The 22,287-nt window shown below is 51.7% G+C and overlaps 9 protein-coding genes across 10 annotated transcripts; 5 read left to right on the top strand and 4 right to left on the bottom strand.

The window, feature by feature from the left end:
• The first annotated feature begins 116 nt into the window (after positions 1 to 116).
• HMPREF1120_05511 (uncharacterized protein) lies at positions 117 to 1,976 on the top strand. Its single transcript, XM_009159691.1, has 2 exons — positions 117 to 393; positions 845 to 1,976. Exons 1-2 carry the CDS (start codon positions 269 to 271, stop codon positions 1,902 to 1,904), a joined length of 1,185 nt encoding a protein of 394 aa, XP_009157939.1. The 5' UTR covers positions 117 to 268; the 3' UTR covers positions 1,905 to 1,976.
• A 1,110-nt stretch (positions 1,977 to 3,086) lies between these two features.
• HMPREF1120_05510 (uncharacterized protein) lies at positions 3,087 to 5,778 on the bottom strand (the record flags this gene model as incomplete). The annotated part of the gene is made up of 7 exons (XM_009159690.1): positions 3,087 to 3,102; positions 3,174 to 3,541; positions 3,596 to 3,675; positions 3,727 to 4,228; positions 4,283 to 4,726; positions 4,774 to 5,275; positions 5,600 to 5,778. The coding sequence occupies 7 exons, from the start codon at positions 5,776 to 5,778 to the stop codon at positions 3,087 to 3,089; spliced, it is 2,091 nt and encodes a 696-aa protein (XP_009157938.1).
• Positions 5,779 to 5,782: 4 nt separating this feature from the next.
• On the bottom strand, positions 5,783 to 7,345 carry HMPREF1120_05509 (uncharacterized protein). Its single transcript, XM_009159689.1, has 2 exons — positions 6,079 to 7,345; positions 5,783 to 5,805 (listed from the first exon to the last, which is right to left on the bottom strand). The coding sequence occupies exons 1-2, from the start codon at positions 6,445 to 6,447 to the stop codon at positions 5,794 to 5,796; spliced, it is 381 nt and encodes a 126-aa protein (XP_009157937.1). The 5' UTR covers positions 6,448 to 7,345; the 3' UTR covers positions 5,783 to 5,793.
• On the top strand, positions 6,913 to 7,363 carry HMPREF1120_05508 (uncharacterized protein; the record flags this gene model as incomplete). The annotated part of the gene is made up of 2 exons (XM_009159688.1): positions 6,913 to 6,943; positions 7,173 to 7,363. The coding sequence occupies 2 exons, from the start codon at positions 6,913 to 6,915 to the stop codon at positions 7,361 to 7,363; spliced, it is 222 nt and encodes a 73-aa protein (XP_009157936.1).
• A 110-nt stretch (positions 7,364 to 7,473) lies between these two features.
• Positions 7,474 to 10,821, top strand: HMPREF1120_05507 (uncharacterized protein). Its single transcript, XM_009159687.1, has 2 exons — positions 7,474 to 7,836; positions 7,919 to 10,821. The coding sequence occupies exons 1-2, from the start codon at positions 7,786 to 7,788 to the stop codon at positions 10,340 to 10,342; spliced, it is 2,475 nt and encodes an 824-aa protein (XP_009157935.1). The 5' UTR covers positions 7,474 to 7,785; the 3' UTR covers positions 10,343 to 10,821.
• On the bottom strand, positions 10,613 to 12,863 carry HMPREF1120_05506. Of its 2 annotated transcripts, none has more exons than XM_009159686.1 (5): positions 12,250 to 12,863; positions 12,160 to 12,191; positions 11,961 to 12,017; positions 11,169 to 11,901; positions 10,613 to 11,086 (listed from the first exon to the last, which is right to left on the bottom strand). In XM_009159686.1, the coding sequence occupies exons 1-4, from the start codon at positions 12,296 to 12,298 to the stop codon at positions 11,227 to 11,229; spliced, it is 813 nt and encodes a 270-aa protein (XP_009157934.1). In that variant the 5' UTR covers positions 12,299 to 12,863; the 3' UTR covers positions 10,613 to 11,086; positions 11,169 to 11,226. The 2 variants fall into 2 exon arrangements, with proteins under 2 accessions (XP_009157934.1, XP_009157933.1); XM_009159685.1 differs by having other exon boundaries at positions 11,248 to 11,901.
• A 756-nt stretch (positions 12,864 to 13,619) lies between these two features.
• Positions 13,620 to 14,516, top strand: HMPREF1120_05505 (uncharacterized protein; the record flags this gene model as incomplete). Its single annotated transcript, XM_009159684.1, has 2 exons — positions 13,620 to 13,928; positions 14,142 to 14,516. 2 exons carry the CDS (start codon positions 13,620 to 13,622, stop codon positions 14,514 to 14,516), a joined length of 684 nt encoding a protein of 227 aa, XP_009157932.1.
• Positions 14,517 to 16,392: 1,876 nt separating this feature from the next.
• Positions 16,393 to 19,467, top strand: HMPREF1120_05504 (uncharacterized protein; the record flags this gene model as incomplete). The annotated part of the gene is made up of 1 exon (XM_009159683.1): positions 16,393 to 19,467. The coding sequence occupies one exon, from the start codon at positions 16,393 to 16,395 to the stop codon at positions 19,465 to 19,467; it is 3,075 nt and encodes a 1,024-aa protein (XP_009157931.1).
• Positions 19,468 to 20,034: 567 nt separating this feature from the next.
• On the bottom strand, positions 20,035 to 22,274 carry HMPREF1120_05503 (uncharacterized protein). Its single transcript, XM_009159682.1, has 3 exons — positions 21,537 to 22,274; positions 20,746 to 21,024; positions 20,035 to 20,678 (listed from the first exon to the last, which is right to left on the bottom strand). Exons 1-3 carry the CDS (start codon positions 21,633 to 21,635, stop codon positions 20,523 to 20,525), a joined length of 534 nt encoding a protein of 177 aa, XP_009157930.1. The 5' UTR covers positions 21,636 to 22,274; the 3' UTR covers positions 20,035 to 20,522.
• Positions 22,275 to 22,287: the final 13 nt, after the last annotated feature.

The following is a 22,287-nucleotide window of genomic DNA, read 5'->3' as shown; positions in this document are numbered from 1 at the left end:
TCAAGTTTCCCCCATAAAGTGAAGTTGATGCCAAGCGTCAGCCTCGCCCCGTCATTAGCCAATAAAGACTTGTCATTGGCCAGCCTTGCACTGCATCCCCTCGCCCCTGATTCCGGGTCAGCCTCTAACATGGACTTACGCCTGTGCTGCCATCGCCGACATCTGCTCGTGAACATAGGCCTACCCGCTCGCTTCATGGAGCTGCTAGCCTTGACATATCAGTTGTCTACCCTTGGCCTTTGACTCTAACACTCAAATCGAAGCAGAAATGATGGAGCCGCAAACTCTCCGCTTTGGTCCTCACGACCTCCAGGAGGTCCTGGTGTGGCTCCCGGAGCCGTCAACAGAAGCAGAAACAGCAGAGAGTCGGCAACAGTCCCGATCCTGGATCATGTAAGTCTCTATCTGTGTGTTCCATCGTAAGCACATCATGTCCCCGTGTGTTCTAGAAGGAAGAGAACTGGAAGATTTCTCGGCCGTCTGCAACCACATCCCATGAATCCATGATACTTGGCCAAGATGGCAGAGCAATATGCCATTTGCTTTTGACTTGAATCTGCCCAAACTGCTATCATCGTCGACCCTCATCAACCACTGCTTCGAGCCCCTTATTGTGCCGAAAGCATTTGGAACTCCTCCATGCCCCTCTTCCTCAACTCTATCCGATCCACCAGTTTAAGCTACAACCCCATCCACAGCCAGCCAGACAGCTCGACCACCACACACTTCCTTCCTAGCTGAACCTACCTCACCCGATTCAAATCCCCTCCATGCGAATGGAATCCTCAACCTGAAGCGTATCCATCATAGACTGATCTGGGCCCTGCACATGGCACAAAAACAGTCTCATCCACGGCGGGGCATGGCGCGACCCGACCATCACGCATCGCACATTCGCCGAGCCGGCCGTGTCCATCCTTTTATCACCATCTCCATCAGCATCTCCAGCACGAAATATCCAGTCTGTTCTTGAGAGGCGAAATCAAGCTCTGGCTATAGCTTCGCTGTCTTACCGACTATCATCACATCCGTCATATCCCGAAACAGCACCAACCACAACCACCACCACAAATACCGCCACTACCACCAGCAGCTCTACCAGCAGATCTACCAATAATAATACCAACGCAACGAACAATCCATCCTATTTCGCTCGTGATGCCCGGCATCCAGACCACCTCGACGACATATGCTCTGCCCTCGCATTGCTGCACGAGACCTACGGCCTCACAGAGGACAATTACATGCTCGTGGGACACTCATGCGGCGCCACGCTTGCATTTCAGGCGTTGCAGAGGTTATGTTTATCTCCATCTACCTCCCCCTCTGACTCTCTCTCCCCGTCTCCATCTACTCAACCTCCCTCCACATCTACGAATACTGGTCCTCCACCCCACAATAAGTCCCCATTGCCACTACCAGTACCACCGCCAACAGCTATAGTCGGTCTAGCAGGAATCTACGATCTCCGCCTCCTTCTCGACAACCACAGTGACACACCCTACAGCGACATTTACGCCTCGTTCCTTGAGGGCGCGTTCGGCAGTGATAAAAACGATTGGGATCGTGCGTCGCCGGCGCGGTTTATATCCACATCCACTTCTCCGGACGAGTCAAAGTCAAAGCCAAACCGTACGTCCACCGATCGGAGCGTGAACATCTTGCTCGTCACAGCCGACAAGGACGACTTGGTCGAGCCGGAGCAGCGAGACGTCATGAGGCGGTCGATTCTCGGTCTGGGCACAGACACAGAAGAATCTACAGAATCTCCCCATACACGCTCTACTTGTCGGAGTAGATACAAATACAAATATGCCGAAATGAATGTCGAAGGTGGACATGATGATATGTGGCAGGTCGGCGAGAGGATGGTGCAGGTCATTGAGCGGGCGTTGGAGATGTGACTATCAGTGTTTGGTACGATATAGGTAGTATAGGAAAGTATTGAAAGCAATGACTATGTACCTAACAACCGATTACCGCTGCCTTGCCTTACCTACTTTGCCTACAGACCTAACTACAGGACAGTACCACCATCCGTTCAACGGTGAAGAGTCGTGATTGATCTTACCATACTCCCAGTTACATGTACCCTATTACCACTATGCATGCTTGTGACCATGTTTGATGTTTACATGCCATGCTGAGGCCCACCCAGTCTGCCATGTGCAGACACTGGACTACGTACTAGTAATTCGGAGGAATCGACATTGACCAAATGTCCAATGCTCATACTCTTCGTAGAAACAATAGTTCTTCCTCTAAGACAACATAAATCCCCACTTCACTCGGACCATACTCGAGCTATTACTACAGCATGCTAAAGGCGTATCACTCACACGAGAAAACAAATGCAAAGATCGACCGGATTTGGCTCAATAGAGTCATTTTCTATCTGATTAATTAATTACTGCACCACTTTCATGCGATCAGACATGCTGAATCAATACTACTTGCCGAAGCAACAGTATTTCTGTCGAAGACATAAAGTCCCGTCACGTTTTCAACACCATCTGTCACACCTTTGAATAATGTCCATCAGAGAAGGCACATTGATTCGTCGAAACAAAAGAAAAGAGAACAAGCCACATGTCGAAAGAGACTCGGTACCCTTGCCTGGTAGAACAGTAACCTGTGGTGACACATTCCGGCCGAATTATGACAAGTTGTCGAGACATGCTGGTAAGAGACTGATGCACAGCTGGATTCCGGAAGGCAGTTGTCCAGGATTGAGACCAATGATCCGAACAGACCAAAGGACTCAATCGTCTGTCAAGAAAGAAACCCCGCTACCCAGGTGAGATGGGCAAGAATGACTCTCCAGACTCCATAGTGGGACAACCACCAACAACCACCAGAAACAACAAAAAGGCGACCCTGAAACCTCAAAAGAGACGTCCAGCGTCACAATCCTGCTGAACTAGTATGGTGGTAGAGGAAAGCCGTTGCTGACATCACCGGCGTCAAGTGCCGGATCCTGGAGGCGATAACGATGCACCATGCCCATTTCGTTCTCAGCACCTGGTGTGCCACGATCAAATTGAGACCGGCGACGACGTTGTTCCTCGCGGTATGCCTGTCCTTGCCTAGGCGCGAAAAGCCCTGTCAGGTAACCAATGTCAGCATCACTCAGCAGCTTCAAATAGTTAAGAGATAAGTAAGGTAGTGCTCACGGAAATCGGGCTGGGGTGCCGGCAAAAGGGTCATAAGGACTATTGACATTGACAGCGTTGAAGTTGGTGATAACACGAGGGGTGCCTTCATCCGATGAGAATCTTCCTGGGGAGTTTGCAGTGGCACGTGCAGGAGGAAGATAGTGGCCAACACGACGACGACCTTTGCCTCCATAGGGGTTGCGGGATGACAGTCTCATGCCAGATTTGCCATAGGGACGGCTGCCTCTAGCCGGAGGAGGCGATGGAAGGACAAACAGACCGACATGTTCCGCATTCTCCACCGATCGACGCATCTTGGAAGCATTGTCAGGGCCAGGGAAGCGTTCCTCGCTGCCGGCGTTGGGAACATTGCCAGCAATGAAGAGCTAGAGATGGAGTTAGTTTGTATTCCACGTGTCCGACAAAGGAGTCAGTCTCACCTTGGGACGAAACGACGGATGCTCAAGCATGACGGAAGAGTTGCGAAACTTCTGGACGAGGCAGTCCTTGCCTTGGATGGCTGGCAGAGACGGTTAGCAGATGATAAAATCGTAAAGGCTGGATCACTTACTGGCATAGGAGACTTCCGCAACCTTGTCAGAAGCAAAGCAGTTCCAGCGCTTTCCAGCACGGGCAAGAACGAACGGAATGATGGACTGAGCATCGAGAAAGTTGATGAAGGCGTATCCGACATTGCAATTGTTGGCAAAGTCAATGCGAAGGTACATGAAGTCGTAACGACCATGAGAAGTGGAATCCAGGAGCTTCTTGAGCATGCCCTGGTCAACGCGATTGGGGATATTGCGCAACATGATGGTAGTGCGAACATCAATGCCAGCCTGGATGCGAGCAATGTCAATAGCATTGTGATTGGCGCTCTGGTTGATACGACGACCACTGCGAAGAGCTTCACGCTGAATGACACCAGCCAGACGATCATAGTCAGGATCGACCGGAACAGTTGAGCGACCGGTGATGGAAAGCTGTTCACGAGGGCTCACAGACCCAGAACGGGGAGACATGACAGGACGAACGTCTGGCTTGAAGGCCTCCGCATCCATGACAGTGCCATGCTGTGATCAAAGTCAGTCAAAAAGCAGGTAAAGACAGCAGACGTTGTGACAAACCTCGGTGACGAAACCACTCATCTTCTCCTTGACAGCGTCGACCACATCAACATCGAAGAACTCGACACGAAACTCTCGAACGTGGGCCTGAGTCGGGGCCATGGCGTGGAATGCCTTGATGTCACCACACTGAGTGAGCATGTTCTGCATCTCGCCAATGATGGCAGCGGCGTCCTTTGCTTTTCCGTTGAAATGGGCGTAGCCGTTGAAGTACACAGTGACGACGACTTGACCTTCGAAGTCACTGACCATCAATGGGTCCTTGCCCTCGTCGATGGCCAATGCCTTGGGAGACAATGGGAAGACACGAGCCAATGGGATCAGGGAAGTGCAGACTTCGTGCGCCTTCTTGGCTTGACGAACGTCGGCAAAGGACAGAGTGAAGAAACCATTGCTGACCAACTGGGAAGCATTGATGGTTCTCAACGAAGGGAAGGACGAAGTCTAGAGAGGTTAATGGTTGTGTGCAATAAACATGAAGATGGACGTACCGGAAAGGCAGAGACAATAAAGTCAACAGAACGATACTGCTCTGGAACACCGCTGACGATGAAGGCACGGGCGGTGTTCTCATCGGTGCTGAAGATGCCGTAAGCGAAGTGGACGTCTTGGATCTTGACACCAGCGAAGTTGCTGAGCTTCAACTCCGATCGCGGGACGACTGGGCCTGGGACGACTGGGCCTCCGATGACTCCTGGGACAACAGGATGAGCCTGCTCAGGGGTTAGAGCAATGGCCTTGCGTTCCGGGGCACTGCCCTTGAGAAGGGCGCTTACGCTTCCATGCGGGACTTCGACAGGAGGGACAACTACTGCCTTGTAGACATTGACAGCATGCACACGACCTTGGAAGGTCAGAGCGTGGCGGCCGGAACCACCGACTTTCTCGCGAAGAGGGGCAGTAGGGCAGAAGACTTCTGCAGTCGGGGAGAGTTGACGACGACCAAGGGCCCGATCGGAGCTAGGAGCGTTCAAGAAGACATCATCAAGGGGGCTGCTCTCGGTTAGTATGTAATCGAGCAAGTAGACATGTGTATGGCTGAATGATGGAAGTAGTTGAGTGAAAGTGAGGTGGATGCAAGTATGAAAAGTCGAGAAGGTATGGACTGGATGGAAGGAAGTGGATGTGCAAGAGTATAAAAATAGCAAACGCCAAAGAGTGTGAAGGATGAAAACATATAGGTGTATGATGCATGATGTGTCCAAGGTCAATGTGTATTGTGCATGAAAGATCAATGTGGAGGTGGGTTGATGTGTAAGCAAAACAATTTCAAAAACTGGGGAACGTGTCGAGGCGCGCTCCGCTCGGCTGACTTACTCGTTTCGATAGAGGGCGACCTGGCTGCGAGCGTGATTGACACGTTCCTTGAGTGACTTGGTGGCAGCACCACCCTCGGGAGTGAAGGTGGTCGGGTCGGTGGAAGGAGTGCCATAGGAAACAGTCCCGTTCTCAGAGGGAGGGCTTGAAGCCATGCCACCACCGCTAAGGGCAGTCATGACCGCGATGACTACCTAGGTAGTTATCTGGGAATGGAGTCAGCTTGGCCATGTTATTGTCGAAAAATGTGTGGACTGGGGCTGTGAAAATGCTGCGACACCTTCAACCGAGGCGAGGAGGTCGCGCAAGGTCAATCAAGCATGGCGCCAGGCTCTGACAGCAAGATACAATAGGGTAGAACGTGCAAAGGGAAGGATGGAGGTTGTTGAAGGCTGTTGGAGGTTGCTTGAGCCGTGGTCACTCGAGAGCTCGAATGACCAGGCCCAAACACCCCTCGAGCCGGGGAAATTGGGACTTACCGATAGCGAGAGAGATGCAAAGATGCGCTGCAACGAGTGTAGGAACTTGCAATAGCAGAGAAACGGATGTACAAGGGAGGAATAGGGAATGTAAAGGTGGTCTGGTAGAGACTGTGCAGGTGGGTGAGAGGGAGAGAAATTTTTTGGAAAGAGAGTTGAGTTGAGAAAAAGAGCAGATACTTGTAGGCAGCAGCAAATCCAGAAATTCCCAATTGGGCGAGCGTGCAGCATCGACGACGGCGAATCATGAGCCTGCGTGTGATCGACCGGGGCGACGGTGAGGGCGGAAGGTGAGAGACACCCACGGCAACTGCCAGTGCAGGACGACATCATTCCCAGCCGCACGAGAGCAACCGTGGATCCCAGCATACAATTGGGATTGGACAACGCAGTGCATCTCAACGCAGCAGGGAATCAGACGGAAGGCCACGACATCATCATGTAGAAGGGCAGTCATGGCAGGACTGTCACGGAACGGCACAGAACAGAGCATTGCCAGTGCAGCTCACAGTCCTGGCAACATGAGTATCCCAGTGCCAGACCAGAGCCAGAGCCAGAGCCCGAGCTTAAGAGGCACTGCATCACAGCAACGGACCACTGCACTGCATGTAATGCCCTGCAATGCTCTGCTTTGGCATGAGCTGCAATGCTTCCAGTGTCTGGCAATGCAAGCGGAACATGAACAGTTCTAGCAGACTCAAGACATCACTGCAGCCAGGCCCGACACAGCCAGAACTTGAAGCCTCCCATTATCCAGCCTGAGTCCTTAGGACAGTTGCCCATTCATTGTCCATCCTTTTGCTCGTCGGACATTCACTGAAGTTGCTTGCCTCAATGTGTGGTGTGTCGCTGTCAGTGTCTCTTGGTAAGTTGTCCCTCAATCCCAGTCTCTCTCTTTGCCAGCTTGTCTAGCGAGTCAACAAGCCCACAGTCACAAGGGCTGCCAGTCTGCAGATGGTCTCCCATGGCACTCTCAAATCCATCACAGACAAAAGTGTTGCAGAGTATCATAGTATCATATATTTACCTTGGTGTTTCTGTCTCCTTGTCTTGTCGGGGCTTCACAGCATGAGACTGACTTGGGACATTCACAGAGTTATCCTCTTCGCCGAATCATGTGAACCCGCCCACGACCTTCCTGAGCCCTGCCGACATGCCGGTCCATATCGACAGTGATGCAGCCCTGGGATCCTCAACTCTTGGGCAAGAGGAGGATCCTCGGAAGGAGACAAGTCGGGGGGACAGAGTGAAGGAGGTGAAACAGAAGGAGAGGAAGGAACGATGAAGTCGAGACTGTGGAGATCAGATCGACAGGCACAACAACTACTTGGGGCCCTTGGCAGGCCGCTATCTTGAAGCCGTTAGCGTGATATGCACCTTTCAAAGCGGCGGGAGCATGGTGACTAAAGTAGATCACGTGGAAGGCATTCATGGGCCTGATCCGAGACAAAGGAGACGAGGAAAGACAGTCTTGATACATGCTGCTACCATCTTCTTCAGAGACAAATTCACATCACCAGTCCAATCCCTGTGATCTAGTACTATCTTGAAAACACAGCCCGTCCAGTGTCTGATATTGGGACCTTTGGCCTGTTCTCGACAACAAACGGACGCGTTGCTGTCCCAGCGGTAACCGGGACAAGGCCGAGGGAGCAAGGCTTAGGTAGATGGGGGATCAGACCCTCAGAGTACATCTGTTGAGCCGTCATGCCTTCAGTAGCTCCGTATAGAAATGACACGAACAGCGTGCTTCAACAGGTACACGACCCGACCCGGCCCAGCCCAAGCGAGGGCGAAACATGACACAGGACTTAAATGTGGCTAACGAACGCGTTCCCAGATTGTCACGTCGTCTTCAGAAGCGGACACGCTGGACCAATTGATTCCATATATCAAGGACTACAGCTATGGCAACAAGACGTCGCACCTGCTCAGCCAGCTCTCGGAGCTCGCCGCAGAGCGGGAGGCCGAGATTGAACGGCAATGCAACAGCAACCACCAAGAGTTTGTCAAATCCGTGAATCAGCTGCTCCGGATCCGGGAGGGAACGGTGACGCTGACCAACGAGATCCTGGAGCTGAATCAATCTATTCAAACCAGCACGGAGAAACTGGTCGAGCAGAAGAAAGCCCTGGTGGAATCGCGCGGGGTGAGACAGAACATCGACGAGGCCAGCCATGCACTGCAAGATTGCCTCGAGGTGCTTCGACTGGCGAACCAGGTGCAAGAACTACGCGACCAGAAGAAGCACTATGCGGCCCTGCGCGCCCTGGACGAGCTGCAGAGCGTCCACCTACAGAGCGTGACGCAGTACAAGCTGAGCGAACTGATCCAGAAATCCGTGCCGGCGACGCAAAAGTCGATCGCCGAAGCGGTCATGGCCGACCTCAACACCTGGCTATTCCGGGTACGTGAAATGTCGCAGTACCTGGGCGAACTGTCCTTCTACCATACCGAACTGCGCAAGCAGCGGCTCAAGGAACGGGCCGAGAAGGATCCGTATCTGGCCAACTTCAAGCTGAACTCGGCCATTGAACTCGTCGGCGACGAGCATGAAGAGTTCGATCTGCTCAAGAGCGAAGATCTCGAGGTCGACTTCTCGCCACTGTTCGAGGCACTGCACATCCACCGGTCACTGGGCCAGATGGACAAGTTCAAAGCCGACTACAGCAGCAGCCGACGGGCGCAGCGCGACCTACTACTACAAAACTCGATTTCGCTGGTCGACGAAGAACTGGGCGATCTGCACAATTTACTCGAAGACATCGCCGGATTCGCCATCATGGAGCGGGCGACGATGAAGAAAGTGCCGGATCTGCGATCCCCAACCGACGTGGAAGAGCTGTGGGATTCGCTCTGCCAGACGGCCATCTCGCTCATGTCCAAAGTGCTATCGGAAGTCGACAACGCCGAACACCTGCTGAAGATCAAGAATTTGATTTCCGTGTTCATGCAGACCATGAACACGTTCAACTACAACACGGCGGCCATGTCGAATTTCGTCCTGGTGCTGTTCGACAAGTACGCCGAGCTGCTGAAGCAGCGGTTCAGCGAGGACTTTGTGGAAATTGTGTCCACCGACGACTACATGCCCATGCCAATCCAGAACGCCGAGGAGTTTGAAAAGGTTGTCAACGTCTCGTGGTACACACCGGACCGGCCCGTGCAAGAAATGACATTTCCCACCGTCTTCCCCTTCTCGCAAATGTATCCGCTGTGCTGTATCGACATCCGCAACTTCGTCAACCAATTCTACTTTTTCGCGGCGCAGGATGACACGACGCCGTCGCCACTGTCGAGCAAGATCGACGCCGAACTGCTGACTTCGCTCGACGACCTGCTCACCACCAAAGTGTGCGCAAGCCTCGTGTCCAAGTTATCCTCCCAGTATCTAGGCCAGATAGTCCAGATCCTAATTAATTTGTCTCATTTCACAACCGCATGCCACGAACTCGAGACACTACTCGCCACAGCTCGCACAACCTCATCTGGCTTCTCATCCGCTACCAATTCCAACAATAGCAACTACCTCGGCCCGCCCATCACACTCCGGGCGACAGCACAGTTTTCCACACACCAGAAAACAGCCGAAAACCGAATCTTCGAACTCGTCAACAGCAAAGTAAGCGACCTGATCGAAACAGCCGAGTACGACTGGCTGAGCCGCGACGCGCCCGTCGAGCCGTCCAACTACATACTGACCGTAACGCGATACCTGTCCAACATCATCAACTCGGTATTATTGTCGCTCCCATCATCACTGAAAGATCTCATGCTGTTCAACGCCGTGTCGCACACGGCCAGCTCGATATTAGCCCTCCCGCTCGCCGACAACGTCGACCGCATCACCACGCCCGCAATCGCCCAGTTGTCCATGGACGTCGACCATTTCCGCAGCTACGTCGAGACGTTACCCAATAATTCGATCTTGCTGGAATCCCTCGACGAGCTCATCCAGACCGTCGCCCTCATGGCTACCGATCAACCTGACGAGTTCTACGACATTTCGCTGCGCAACAAAAAGTATCGCAATGTCGATCCACTCAAGGGCCCGCGTCTGCTTGAAAAGGTCGTCCATATCAATACTTTCCACTCTCCTACTAGCACAGGAGGCCATGATCGCAATGCTAGTTCCACTAGCGGGAGTGGTGCTGGGTCGAGCTCCATGCAGAGTCCTGGTCTGAGTCACCATGGGAGTAATTCCTCGAGAACTCCGAATACCTTTGCTGCCTTGCAGAATCGCTTCATGCATGGCGGGAGATGATTGTTGTACGACCAACATCGGTCTGTCTGTCTGTCTGGGTGATTGTCTGTACAGCTTGACTGTTCATTTTTGGTTAGGGTACGACAGTAGTGGGTAGAGTACTGTACAATTGTTTGAGCGCGAAATGTAATTGGAAATTCCGTGCCTGCTACCCGAGAGATACCTCAGTGTTGATCTAGTTAGTCTCTGTGCAATGGTTTCAGCCCACAGATAGGTGCACGTATACTACTGCAGCTACCTGGTACAAATGCCTTGTAATGGGATAAGCAATGGTCAACACGTCGCATTGCATTGCCTCAAACCTACAACGTAAAGTTTCTCATTTTACTCAAAACCTTTGTCTGTTGGCACTGGAGAAAGACTGCAGTGGCGCCCCTGGAACATAGTGGCTGAGTCCCGGAGAAGCAAAACTCGAGGAAGAAAAGCAATGTAGTAATACTACATAATGATAAACATATTTTGCATGACTTCAAAGATAAAAATACTAGTGTGCAGCAGTCGACCATCCCTTCTTCGACCCATGGTATCATAAGTTCCTTGTTTGTACTATTCTGACGTCCCTCCTTGACGATAATGTTGCTGTTGGCGGCAAGAAGTTCACTCCGGTAACACCGGCCCAAAAATCATTCCCTAACCCGGTCCATAACCTTGCTCGTTGACTGGCTCATTTCTGCCCGCCGTTCCAGGTCTCGGGCCACCATATCCTTGGCTGGGTGGTCTCTGGCCTGGGAGGTTGGAGTACATCTGCAAGCAAGAACAACGTCAGTCAAGGATGCCTCTTCGAAGTCAAGCCCAAAGTCCAGCATGCATGGCTAATACTTCTTACCCAACTCGAAAACTTGAAGCTCAACAAGACGGGTTCTCTTGTCGTCGGGATTGCCCGATCATTGCGGATGTCCACCTACCTGTTGGGCACCTCCAGCACCGAATTGTCCTTGAGCGTAAGGATTGTACATGTCACCCCCTCCAAACATTTGCGGGGCCTGGCCATAGGCTTGATTCGGGTCTTGCTGAGCGTCTCCGCCCATGTGTCCCGGATACATTTGAGTTCGTCCGTATTGGTTGTCGGGAGGTCCCATAGTACCGTGTTGCGCCAATCCATAATCAGGCGGTGGCATTTGCTGCTGGGCCGGTGCTGCCTGCTGTTGTTGCGGCACCTGGGCAGGGGCAGCTTGGCCACTGGTAGTGGGTCGCTTGGAGCTGCTGCTTGTCCCTTCTTCTCGTGGCACAATGTCGATTAGGAAATCGAACATGTCACTCTTGGCCAAGGCAGCGGCAATGTCACTTCGCTGTAGAGTCCTCCTCTTGTTGTCTTCGGCATGAATCCATGCGCGCATCGTCAGTTCGGTGATGAAGATGTCGCACCCTTTCGCAAACAGGATTGGCGCTTCGGCGGAGATCATTTTCACTTCGGGGTCGGCCTTCATGACCTTCTTGATGCGCGCAAGCGGGAGTTGATGGAACTTGAAATTGTGTTCGTCCGTTTCCAGATGGTTGATAGTTTGCTGCCAGTAGGTTGCTAAGATCTCTCGAGATGGTCCGGTTAAGCCTTGGTTGATCTGTTCCAGCCACACGATTAGCTCGCTCTGTCTAGCAGCCAGGATGCGGTGATACTCACATTTGACCATAACCCGGAATACAATTCATTGTGAGGCACATAACCTTGCGCAGATAGCTAACATTCCGAGTTAGTAAATTAGTCCGGAAGTCGTGACTATGCAATGTGTTGTTTCTCGTGTTTCCTCGTGCTGGCCGACTCTTCCCAAGGACCACAACCACCTGTCGCATGCTTCAAGAACAGACTTCGGACGACTTACAGCAGCGCTGGCTCCATAGTGCCCTCCTTGACCTAAAACGCATCGATGTCAGTGACAAGCCAGAGTGGTGCAGGAGGTATTTGCACGTACTGATATCATATATCGGTGGGGCATTCTGCTGTTGTTGTTTCTGATCCATGGCTGAATACCAAATCTGAACAGATACACCAGGAAAACGCTTTGAGATGGGCAGCGACGGTTGCGGCACACGCGCTGAATACACCAGGTATCGGCGATGGTGGTTTTGTTCGTGTCTGGTCGCCAGAAGGTGTGTTCAAGTCTATCTGACGCTGTCAAGAAGTACAGAAGCCTAGGAGATACGCGTAAAGATATAGCGATGGAGAGAACGTGGGAGAGTGATGGTGAGCGGAAGTCGGTGAAGTGGCTGGCGCAGTGACTGATTATCTTGGACAAGAGCAGTGACAGAAGCAGTAGTAGAAATCGGCGCAGGATGGAATCGGCGGGGTCGCCAACTGCGCTGCGCTGCGCGGGCCAGAAACTGCTGCTACCTCATAAAATCCTGGCCACCGTCTACCTGCGAACTCATCGCCAGCTCGCTCATCACACCATTTCTACGCATGGGCGGACAGTTGTAGCATTGAAATGTGATGTTTACGTCTACTTCCTCCGTCATCCAGCTCGACTGTTCCTTGCGCCAGCTCCACCTATGTCTGCGATGTCAACAATGGCCTCCAATCGGACCATGTATACAACAATTAGCGTTCCAGGGCGACCAGTTGGTGGCCACCCTCGAGCGCAATACTCTGCCTATCAGAACATTGCGACCCTTTTCTGGGCAGCCAGCCTCACTCCCATGATCCAGGAACATGGTGGATGTCTGCTGCTGAGCTGTTTATCTGCTGGTTGTCATGACCTCCCCTGTCTTACTGCGACCCAGCCCTAAAGCTTGGGCTTGTCTATGTCATCAGACAGCCGGGAAAACGTGGCCATGGTACGCATGGTAAGGCTAGGAATGACTCGCATCTGCCTTCGTCTATATTCTTGTATTTGGTAGCAGTACCTGAGGATCATACCTAGGTAGTAGATCATCAGGATCCGAAGATCAATGATGATTGTAGAGATGATGCAAAACTGCTGAGAGGCATGGTCGACTCGTCAAAGACTTTGCCGAGCTGAGCTGATCCCGCCGCATCCAAGACACGACTTCGCCTTGCGTTGGGTATCAATGCAGATGCATGATGAGGCAGCCTCGCGCAGACCGACCGGGACACGAGGCTCGATGGTCTTCCCAGCGGCTACGGAGAAGCACACACAACTAAGGTACTATTTGCCGACTAGCAGTACTAGTAGAACACATAAATTGCACTAGCACCACTAGTGCAACTAGTCGGCCTACTTTCCTAAAACACGGTCACCACAGACGGGCTCAAATTTCTTTGCATGTAAACGCAGTTCTTGTTGGCTTACCTCGCCCTGCCATTTTCCTCTAGCGAGCCGCTATGAGTGAAATCCTGACAGATGAGCAGATAGATCAGCTCTTGGTCGAGGCAGAAGCCCGCCTGCGAGAGAAAGCTGGTCTTTCGTCAACATCAGCAGGCGCTGATGAAATCAGTCTCAACACCACCGGGGTGAAGACCAAGCAGAGGAAGCCTCTACCAAAACTGCAACACGGCCTCGCTCAGCAGACATACATCAAGGACAACCATGGAGTCGCCGAGGCTAAACCACAGGCAACGATCCCTAAGGATCAACGCAAGCTAGCCGACGGGTTAAGGTCGGTCGAAGTGGCCGAGAAAGCGAAGAAAATTGTACGTTCCCTTTACGTCTTTGGCACACTTCCCGCAATCTTCCTGATATGATGAAAATTTATCCCATTTTCTTTTCTTGACGCAGATCAGCAGTCCATTTTGGCCTGCCCTGCATCCATGAGAGTTCTAATTCATAGTTACTCTGATCTTGCACATAACCTTCAGCCTTTACCAAGCCACATCGTTTGGACATATGACTGACTTCATCATTAGAATGATCAAACTTCCGCCGGCCCCGACTGGTTCGACTTGCCCAAAACCAACCTGACGCCGCAACTGAAGCGTGATCTTCAACTCATCGAAATGCGATCAGTCCTCGATCCACACCGGCACTACAAGAAGAATAACCGGAAAGGAAAAGTCCCTACGTTTTCACAGACTGGCACTGTTATTGAAGGCCCTACGGAGTTCTACAGCTCGAGAATCAACAAGAAGGACCGCCATAAGAATTTCGTCGAAGAAGCCATGGCTACAGAGAAGGAGACCGGTCGCTTCAAGAGGAAGTACAGTGAGATTCAAGAAGCGAAGACCAGTGGCAAAAAGGCACATTACAAGAAACTCATGGCCAAGCGCAAGAAGAAGCCTTGAACAACAATGTTGTCAGAGGTCCCTCGGGACTACACTTTATGAACTTGCAATTGCTGTGTTGGCTTGCTTCGTGGACGTGCAGTCCACGCTCAACTTCCGGCGGCTTAAAGCTGAGAAAGCCTATCCAAGCCAAAGTCGACCCAGCGAAGTCCACCCAGCTTCGATTCTGTCTCTACCATTCCGCACCGCCGGTATGGGTTGCAGTTCCGGGCTCGTGAAGGGCCTCGATATGCACGTTACAGTTCTCAAGAACGCTGCGGTATGGACAACGCCTATTGTGTAAGACGAGTGATGCGTCCTCGTCATAGGTAGTTGAGAGCGCCCAGGACCGCAGGAGTGGGACTGAGGGCTGATTGAATGGCCTTGAAGTGTTCGACATACAGGTAGAAGTTATTCAAGGCATCGAGCTAGGAGCATGAGAAGAAGGGAGGAGGAGCGTTCGAGACTGTCTCAAGTCTCTCCACTGGTCTCTGTATTTGGTGCAGATAGGCCTTTTGGGCATTCAGATTGCATCCGCAGGACAATGCGGACGGCCAGAACCCATAGTAGGAAACATGGCCGTTGACATGTAACAACAATACGATGTAAAACCAGCCCCATCACCATCGATTTTTGTCGCTTATCTCGAACCCCTGCCCTTGTATCTGATCTGAATCAAGCGCTTGTTTCTTCCGATTCACCATGCGCTGGATTCTGTACATTGCTTTGACATCAGCAGAGCGCTTGTTCGAGGCGTACTAGTACTGGGTTAGGGCTTTGATCCCCGGAAAGTTCCTCGTCCCCTGACGCCATGGTTCCCATGAAGCATCTGTCAAGCTGTCACCACGGTCCCCTAAACTTGAACGGCGGAGGAGCGTGCGGCACAACTAGTCCTTTGTATGACAACATCGTCCCCGTCCCTTTGCGCCCGCTATGAATGGGAATGTACAAGCGAAAAGAGATGGGTTTCAGACACGTGGAGACCAGACCGTAAGAATGGATTGGGGACGATTAGGATGCGTGCAGGACCCAAGAGGCCTCCTTAGCGGTTGGTCCCCTAAACAAACTGTCAATGGTTGCCCGGCTGAATCAATACGAATCATCTGCCGCCTTTGTGGGATGATCAATGTCGCTCTCCAGTCGGCTAGTATGTGGAAACGATGGGCAACCTTATGTGAGACACGCCAGCAGAGACAATTACCGACGTGGAAACGGCGTGTCAGGAAACGAGGATTTCCCTCCGTCCACTTTGGTGCTTGAGAGACTCCTGATCGCCTGCCGCAGTTCCACCGCTGGCCCGAAAGATTCGGGCGGTTTGCTTTGGGACAATTCTGGCTTTTGTGTAAGGCTCAGCAGCCGGCCTGACCAGGGATACCCAAGGCACAGTGTCTCTGTGGTGTCTGAATCTGTCCAAGCCTCTCCTTGACGCCAATCGCATCGGGTTCGGTTCTGAGGCTGGCAGATTGGTCAATATCAGGAATTCTGCGCCTGCACTCCGCCCCCATTGGCATGATATCTTTAGCTCGCGCCACATCCAGACCCCAGGCTGTCTGCTAAGCTGTTTCAGTCACAGCCTGGTCAAAAGACTGGGCCAAGTTGGCTATAAGCCCAGGTCGACTCGAGCACGGCCCCAACCACCGACGAAATGACATGGCACCGTTCGTTTCGAAGCTGGATACAGTTCCATCATACCTCCATCTTACAGACGTCTTGTCTTCAAACATCAACTCCAAACATTCCGTCTTCAACCCTGATCGTTGCTTTTGTTTTTATCAAACTTAATCGCCATGCGCTCGAGGGTTGAGGCCTTGTCGCGAATCAACACAACAACCATTGCTGAGGTTTGATTGGAGAGCCGCTCTGAGCCCATGGATGCGATTGCATATTCAGCTGGAGAATGACTTCGATCTTACGACTGAGTAAGGACCGCCCGACATTTTTATTTCGACGGCAGAACCAGGATACCCATGTAGACACCTCTTCCGCAACGCTTGACCATCGCCTTCCCGATATCTCTCCAGTCGACACTCGATCATTTGCAGACCTTTTCGACCAGTTCAAGGGCCAGGAGCAATATGGGGACGACTCTCTGGATCAGCGACCGTCAAGTCCTAAGGAACCTTTAAAAGCCAAAGCAGACCGAGCCAACCTCAACATCAACAGAAATGATTCGACAACGTCGTCTTGTTACTCGCAGCCGAGTCAGCGAGAGAGCGAATATTCGCCTTTCGTCACCAGGCATTCCTCTAGTACTAGCTACACCCAGGATGATCCATTCGCAGTATCGAGGTCTCCTTCGGCAAAGACGGCGATCAAAGGTGCTGGCAAAGGACCTGCCAGACCGGTACTGGCAAACTTGGGCAACTCGGGAACAGGCGGCTATGGCTCCCGCTCGACAACCAATTCATCAACTTTAAATCTTGACAAACCGCTTCCACCAGGTCCGTTGGAGGGAGCAGCGGGTTCGAAGTCGGCCCCAGATCTCCGTCTCCCACACCCACAACAGGTTGCAGAGCTGCCATCAGAACCGGCATTACCAACGAAATTTCCGTCGGCGCCTGCCGCTGTTCAGAGCACATCTTCTGGAATGGGGAGGATGGTCTCTACGCGATCCACCTCTGGCGACGAAGCCTTGGCTCAGCTCCAATCTTGGTCAACAAGACCGGCTTGGGGCTCGCAATCAGGAAAGGGACTGTCCCAAAGCCATCGACGCCATCGTTCGGCCTCCGAGACCGCTGTGAGACAAGGCGAGCCCCTTCGGAAGGAGCAGAACAGGCGGAGTAGCGTGGATACGGCGAGTTTAATGTCCAGAGCACAACGCTCAGCGCGACAGAAGACGTATTTGAGACAACATTATAAGCCCATCACGGCGGCAACGGCCGAGCGTGTGATCTACAAAATCATGTGCAATCTACACAGTATCCGGGATCTGGAATCGACGGCCATGGTCAGCAAAGGATTTCTGCGGACATTTCAACGCAACCAATCGAGCATTGTCAGTCATTTGATTTTCAAGATCTCTAAACCAGCATGGGAGCGTCGAAGGCATGCACTTGCCTTGAAAGGATCGAAAAGTTTTGTTTTGAAAGAGTACCAGCGGGATTGCAACATTCTCAATGCTTTGAAAGCCTATATCGTAGCACATTGCAGCCCGATCTGCAGACCCGGTACGCTTGCTGGCCTCTTGGATCAAGACGACAGGCGAAAAGAGGAAGTCGACAATGCATTGTGGCGTATCTGGACATTCTGCACACTGTTTGGCAACACAATGGGACAGGAACAAGCTGAAGTGGCCCAGGTGGAAATCTATTGGCTAAACGGCAGCAAAAGCATCAACAACGAACACCTTGGTCCTGGTTTCTCTATCGGCAACGGACAGGGACTGGGGATCCAAGAGCTCGAGGACATGAACGAGATGTGGCAGTGTTTACGACAGCTGGTTTCAGGCTTCGGAGGCAGAGAAGAAGAGGCCAAGCAGTATGGCGTTTTTGAAAACTTGAATTGCCACTTACCGGATCCAATATCTGAACACCAACACCTGAACGAATGGATCTCCTATTTGCTTGCTCTCGGACCACAGACAGTCCTTTCCGTGTCTTCATGCTCATTCGAGCGGGCGAAGATGCTCGGTCTGACGAATTGGCCCGCGCCACCCGCTGGCAAGAGCCGGTCGAACTTCTTGGTGGGAGCCATCACACAAGTGTACCAAGAAAGAGTGCTCGAAGAGGCCACGATCAATGCCGCTCGGTTTCCTGTCCCAGCACGTTCTGCTCATCGGCCCAGTCGATCGTCCGATGAGCGGCGCCGACCGAGTACTTCGCATAATCGCCCATCCACGAGCCAGCAGCCACAGTCTTTACGGATCGACACTTCCTACGGCAAAAGACGGCCCGTTTCGTTCGACGCCCTTGGAAACTCCAAGCTGGAGATACGACCCGACTGCGACCCAGCTAACAACCAACCTCAGTCGGCGTCACACATGTTCACAGCTTCGCCAACTGCAGATCCCACTCAATTTTATGCCCTGAATATGGCCTCGACAGTCGGCACCAGACTTGGAGCAACATTGTTCCCAGTGGACTATGCCAGCCCGGCTCCAAGAGTGCCCTTCCCAGCTCCCCAACGCGCAGCAGCGACCATAACGGAGGTAATCGATCCAGTGGACAAAGCAATGGCGTTGTTAGTCCACGAACTTGGATTTGACGAGACAAGAGCCAGAAGGGCGCTTGCAATGTGTGACACTGGTTCCGGGATCGACCTGCAAAAAGCTATTGAGTTGTTAGAAATCGACTCCAAAGACTCGAGCCAGAAGTTTTGTTCTCCCGTGGAACTGCCTACGCCTGTTCAGATGACCAGTAGCTCAGCGTCACCAAAAACCCAGCTCCAGAAGCAAAAGTCAAAGACTTATTGCGACGGCCAGTGCAAACGAACGGGCACAGCCACCGTATTACATTCACGCAGCCAATCAGCCGGAGCTATAACTGACAACATTTCAATCAGTCCGATTTCTATTTCTGTGTCTGGAAGCGGCAACGATGAAAATGAATTGCAGGATAAAATCTCGCCCCTGGCATCAGTGCCAGCCTCACCAATGTCGGCGACACGTCCGAGGTCGACCATGATGCATCGTGGCCTTACTAGCAGGGGATCAAGTAAGACATGGAGAGTCCTCGGAATGGAAAACATGCTCAGACGGAAGCACTCTGTGCTGGGTATCGACGAGTACCAGGCCAAAGTGGAGCGAAGACGGAGCATGCGTGCAGGTATTACCGGAATGGGAATTGGGATGGGGAACAATAACAACAACGAACAAAAAGATCCTAGAGTCAAAGATGGTTTGAGCAGGAATTTGCTTGGTCTCGGTCTTGCAATTGGGAGTGCTACGGCGTCAAAGGCGGCCGAGGGACAGATTCGAGACCAGGAGGGCCGCAAAAGGGACAAGACTGGTGGCATGATCAGTATGCCCCCGTAGGTAAACAGGTAGCAGGAGTCTGCGAAACTTGAACTGCAACAAAAGGTGGAAGAACCCGGACGACCGGACTGGACCAGTTCACTTCGAGGGACGAAACGATGAGCGCTGCAATTGAGCTACAGACCCGTCAGCATCAGCACCAGCATTGGAGGTAAAAATCTCGGTCCTTGACGACTTTGTTTACTTTTCCTAGCGGCAGTTTGTTGCCAGCCTGAGGCATTGTTGGAGGTCGGTTGTATCATTTTTGTTGTTGTCTTCCATTCTACGGGCGCCGCCACATATGAAACCTAACCTGGTCCCACCGGATTTTTGGAGTGGCATGTGTACACGCATTTGAACCCGAGGCATCGGACAGCATTTACTTGCACTTTGCAGCATCTTTATCACTGCGTTCCGGCCGGCGCAAGCGCAGATACATATTCCAGATTGGGGGCCTACATTCGGATTGAGTTGGACTGGACTTTTACTTTGTATATCATATCATTCACAACAACTGGCATGGCATGGCAATTTGATGAAGTACACGAAAACGAAGCGAGATGGATTGATGAAAGGAAAGGAAGACATTTCAGGGATATGGTGGACATATTATACTTCCCAAGCACACGCACACGCAGAGTCGGTCGCAGACTCATTATATATATCTCATGTACATACAGTACATACCGTTGTTATGTGTATGTACTTTTTCTCCTTCTGGCGTTGCTAGGTAAATATACCCCATACTGCAATGCAATACGATACGATGCACATATAGGGAAGTATTCAGGCGCACATTGTTGCAGTAGGTGACTTGCAGTTATTGACTCGATTTGACTTTGCTTGTACTTGCCATTTCGTGTTTCTCGTCAGTAGTGACTTAGCATTTATCTCAGTTCCTCGAGTTCTTCATCTGCGTTTTGCGGCCATGTTTCCTGATGATTCGAAACACCTCTTTCCTTGTTCATTACTTGTTTCTTTTATGCTGATCTCAGCCATCAATCAATGACAATCACATTTTGTTTTAATTTCCCTTTTTTGCTACCTAGGTAGGTACTAGGTACTCAGATTCAAATTCAATCCAACGCCGCAAACAAACTAAGATAAATCCCCCAAAAGAGACCAACAACACTAGCCACAATGACCCTCCGATTGACGGGGACGAAAGTGAAATTTATGAGGGCTATCAGAGGCCATAGTTTCCAACTGTTGATCATGAGGGGAATGACGTCCTGAAAACGAAAACAAGGAGATAGTCAGTGTCGTAGGGGCAATCAGACGAGATTCGCAAAAACATACCCGTTCAACCTCCCTCTGCACGCCCTTCCAACTCTTCCCCTTGAAGATCGCCATGGCAGTCACAAACGCCACCGTATTCACGAATGCTCCCAGGGTTTGATCGAACAAGAACTTGCGCGCCGTGTTGGACTTGTTGAGAACTTTGTCGCCGTTGGTTTGGATTATATATCCCGGAAACTTGTCTTCGAGGAATTCTTGCCATAGGATGTTGGGTGGGCATGATATTAAGGTGAAGAGGACGAATTGGAAGAGGGCGCGGAGGTTGAGTGAAAATGGACGCTGTGGGATTTGATAATATGTTAGTTGGTAGTGTTCGAATTCAGATACAGACAGAGGAAAGAGAGGAAGAGACTCCTTGCGAGGGAGAGGAAAGGAGTTGGGCTGGGTGATATTGCGACATGTTTGGATGGATGGATTAGAGACGTTGCAAGAGTACCAGGAAACTGTGCTTGACAGTGGCTTGACGGCGTTGCGAGAAACACATTGTCCTGTCCTGCCTCAATCAAAGATGCAGCCGTTCGGAGGAACAACAGCCACAACTGAGATATCGGGATGCTCATCATGGCCAGGGCAAGCCAAGTCAAGTCAAGCATGATATTCCCCGTAGGTCCAAGACAAGGCAACCCAAAGCAACTCAACTCGAGTCAAATCAAGTCAAGTCAAGCACAATGTTCCTCATAGCCCAGTCCAACACAAAGCAACACAACGCACCGCAAAGCAAAGCAAAGCCAAGCACAACAAAGCAAAGAAACACAGTATATCACAGTACCAGTTCCACTGGCGGTACTCACATTCTCTCTCCTCGTCTTAATAAACTGCGCAAGAACATTCGACGTCGCACTCAATCCAGCGGCCTGGAGGGTCGTCGTGACAATGTGAGATGTTGGCATGATGAGGGAGGGCCCGAGCGAGCGAGCGGTATCTCCCTTCTTGATCTCTCTCTCTTTTTCTCTTCCTGTGCCTCTTTCTGTTCCTCTTTCTTTCTTCCTCTCGGTCTCTATCTATCTATGTCTGTCGATAGGAGTACAGTACACATGGATGGAAGAGTAACATTCGAGGCTGATGCAGAGGTCGTATGCTGTACGGCGATGGCTCTAGCCTTCACTCACAGACACAGGGACAAATGACGCTGGCCGGCTGTGCTGTCCCGGGGCGGAAGGACATAGATAGAATAAGATAAGAGGGACTGAGACTCGACGGTCGACGGTCGATGTTCGTTCGACGTTCGGACACGAGGCGGGTTGAATTGGATCGGAAAGGAAAATTCGGAAGGGAGAGTAGTGGACGAGATGGGATCGTGGTATACAACGTTGTATTAGTACTGCGATGTAGCAGTAGTACGCGGTGGCTGCGCTGCGCTACGCAGGACACGATACGACGGGATAAGGACGTCCAACTCGTGTGCCGGCCACACGATATCCTACAACGTAGACAAATGGACTTATACAGTCCAGCAGTGAGGACAGTCGTCAATCTGCGCTCCGGGTCGGTTGTGCGAGTTCTCCGATCACGAAGCTGATGAAGTCACAAAGTAAACATTCC

Source organism: Exophiala dermatitidis, assembly GCF_000230625.1.
Source record: "Exophiala dermatitidis NIH/UT8656 unplaced genomic scaffold supercont1.4, whole genome shotgun sequence".
NCBI lineage: Eukaryota > Fungi > Ascomycota > Eurotiomycetes > Chaetothyriales > Herpotrichiellaceae > Exophiala > Exophiala dermatitidis.
Note: the sequence above shows the minus strand (reverse complement) of the source record. Positions and strands in the feature narration are given on the sequence as shown.

Bases quoted from the DNA above. Each gene is read 5' to 3' on its own strand.
- HMPREF1120_05506 (XM_009159685.1), bottom strand. From the start codon at position 12,298: ATGGATCAGAAACAACAACAGCAGAATGCCCCACCGATATATGATATC. The intron at 12,018-12,159 runs GTAAGTCGTCCG...TCGGAATGTTAG, and splicing joins ACTATGGAGCCAGCGCTGCT to CTATCTGCGCAAGGTTATGT. The intron at 11,087-11,247 runs GTAGGTGGACAT...TCTTGCTTGCAG, and splicing joins GTGCTGGAGGTGCCCAACAG to ATGTACTCCAACCTCCCAGG.
- HMPREF1120_05503 (XM_009159682.1), bottom strand. From the start codon at position 21,635: ATGCCAACATCTCACATTGTCACGACGACCCTCCAGGCCGCTGGATTG. The intron at 21,025-21,536 runs GTGAGTACCGCC...CAAATCCCACAG, and splicing joins TTAAGACGAGGAGAGAGAAT to CGTCCATTTTCACTCAACCT. The intron at 20,679-20,745 runs GTATGTTTTTGC...TTTCGTTTTCAG, and splicing joins TGCAGAGGGAGGTTGAACGG to GACGTCATTCCCCTCATGAT.
- HMPREF1120_05507 (XM_009159687.1), top strand. From the start codon at position 7,786: ATGCCTTCAGTAGCTCCGTATAGAAATGACACGAACAGCGTGCTTCAA. The intron at 7,837-7,918 runs GTACACGACCCG...ACGCGTTCCCAG, and splicing joins CGAACAGCGTGCTTCAACAG to ATTGTCACGTCGTCTTCAGA.
- HMPREF1120_05509 (XM_009159689.1), bottom strand. From the start codon at position 6,447: ATGCTGGGATCCACGGTTGCTCTCGTGCGGCTGGGAATGATGTCGTCC.
- HMPREF1120_05511 (XM_009159691.1), top strand. From the start codon at position 269: ATGATGGAGCCGCAAACTCTCCGCTTTGGTCCTCACGACCTCCAGGAG. The intron at 394-844 runs GTAAGTCTCTAT...GCACAAAAACAG, and splicing joins CAGTCCCGATCCTGGATCAT to TCTCATCCACGGCGGGGCAT.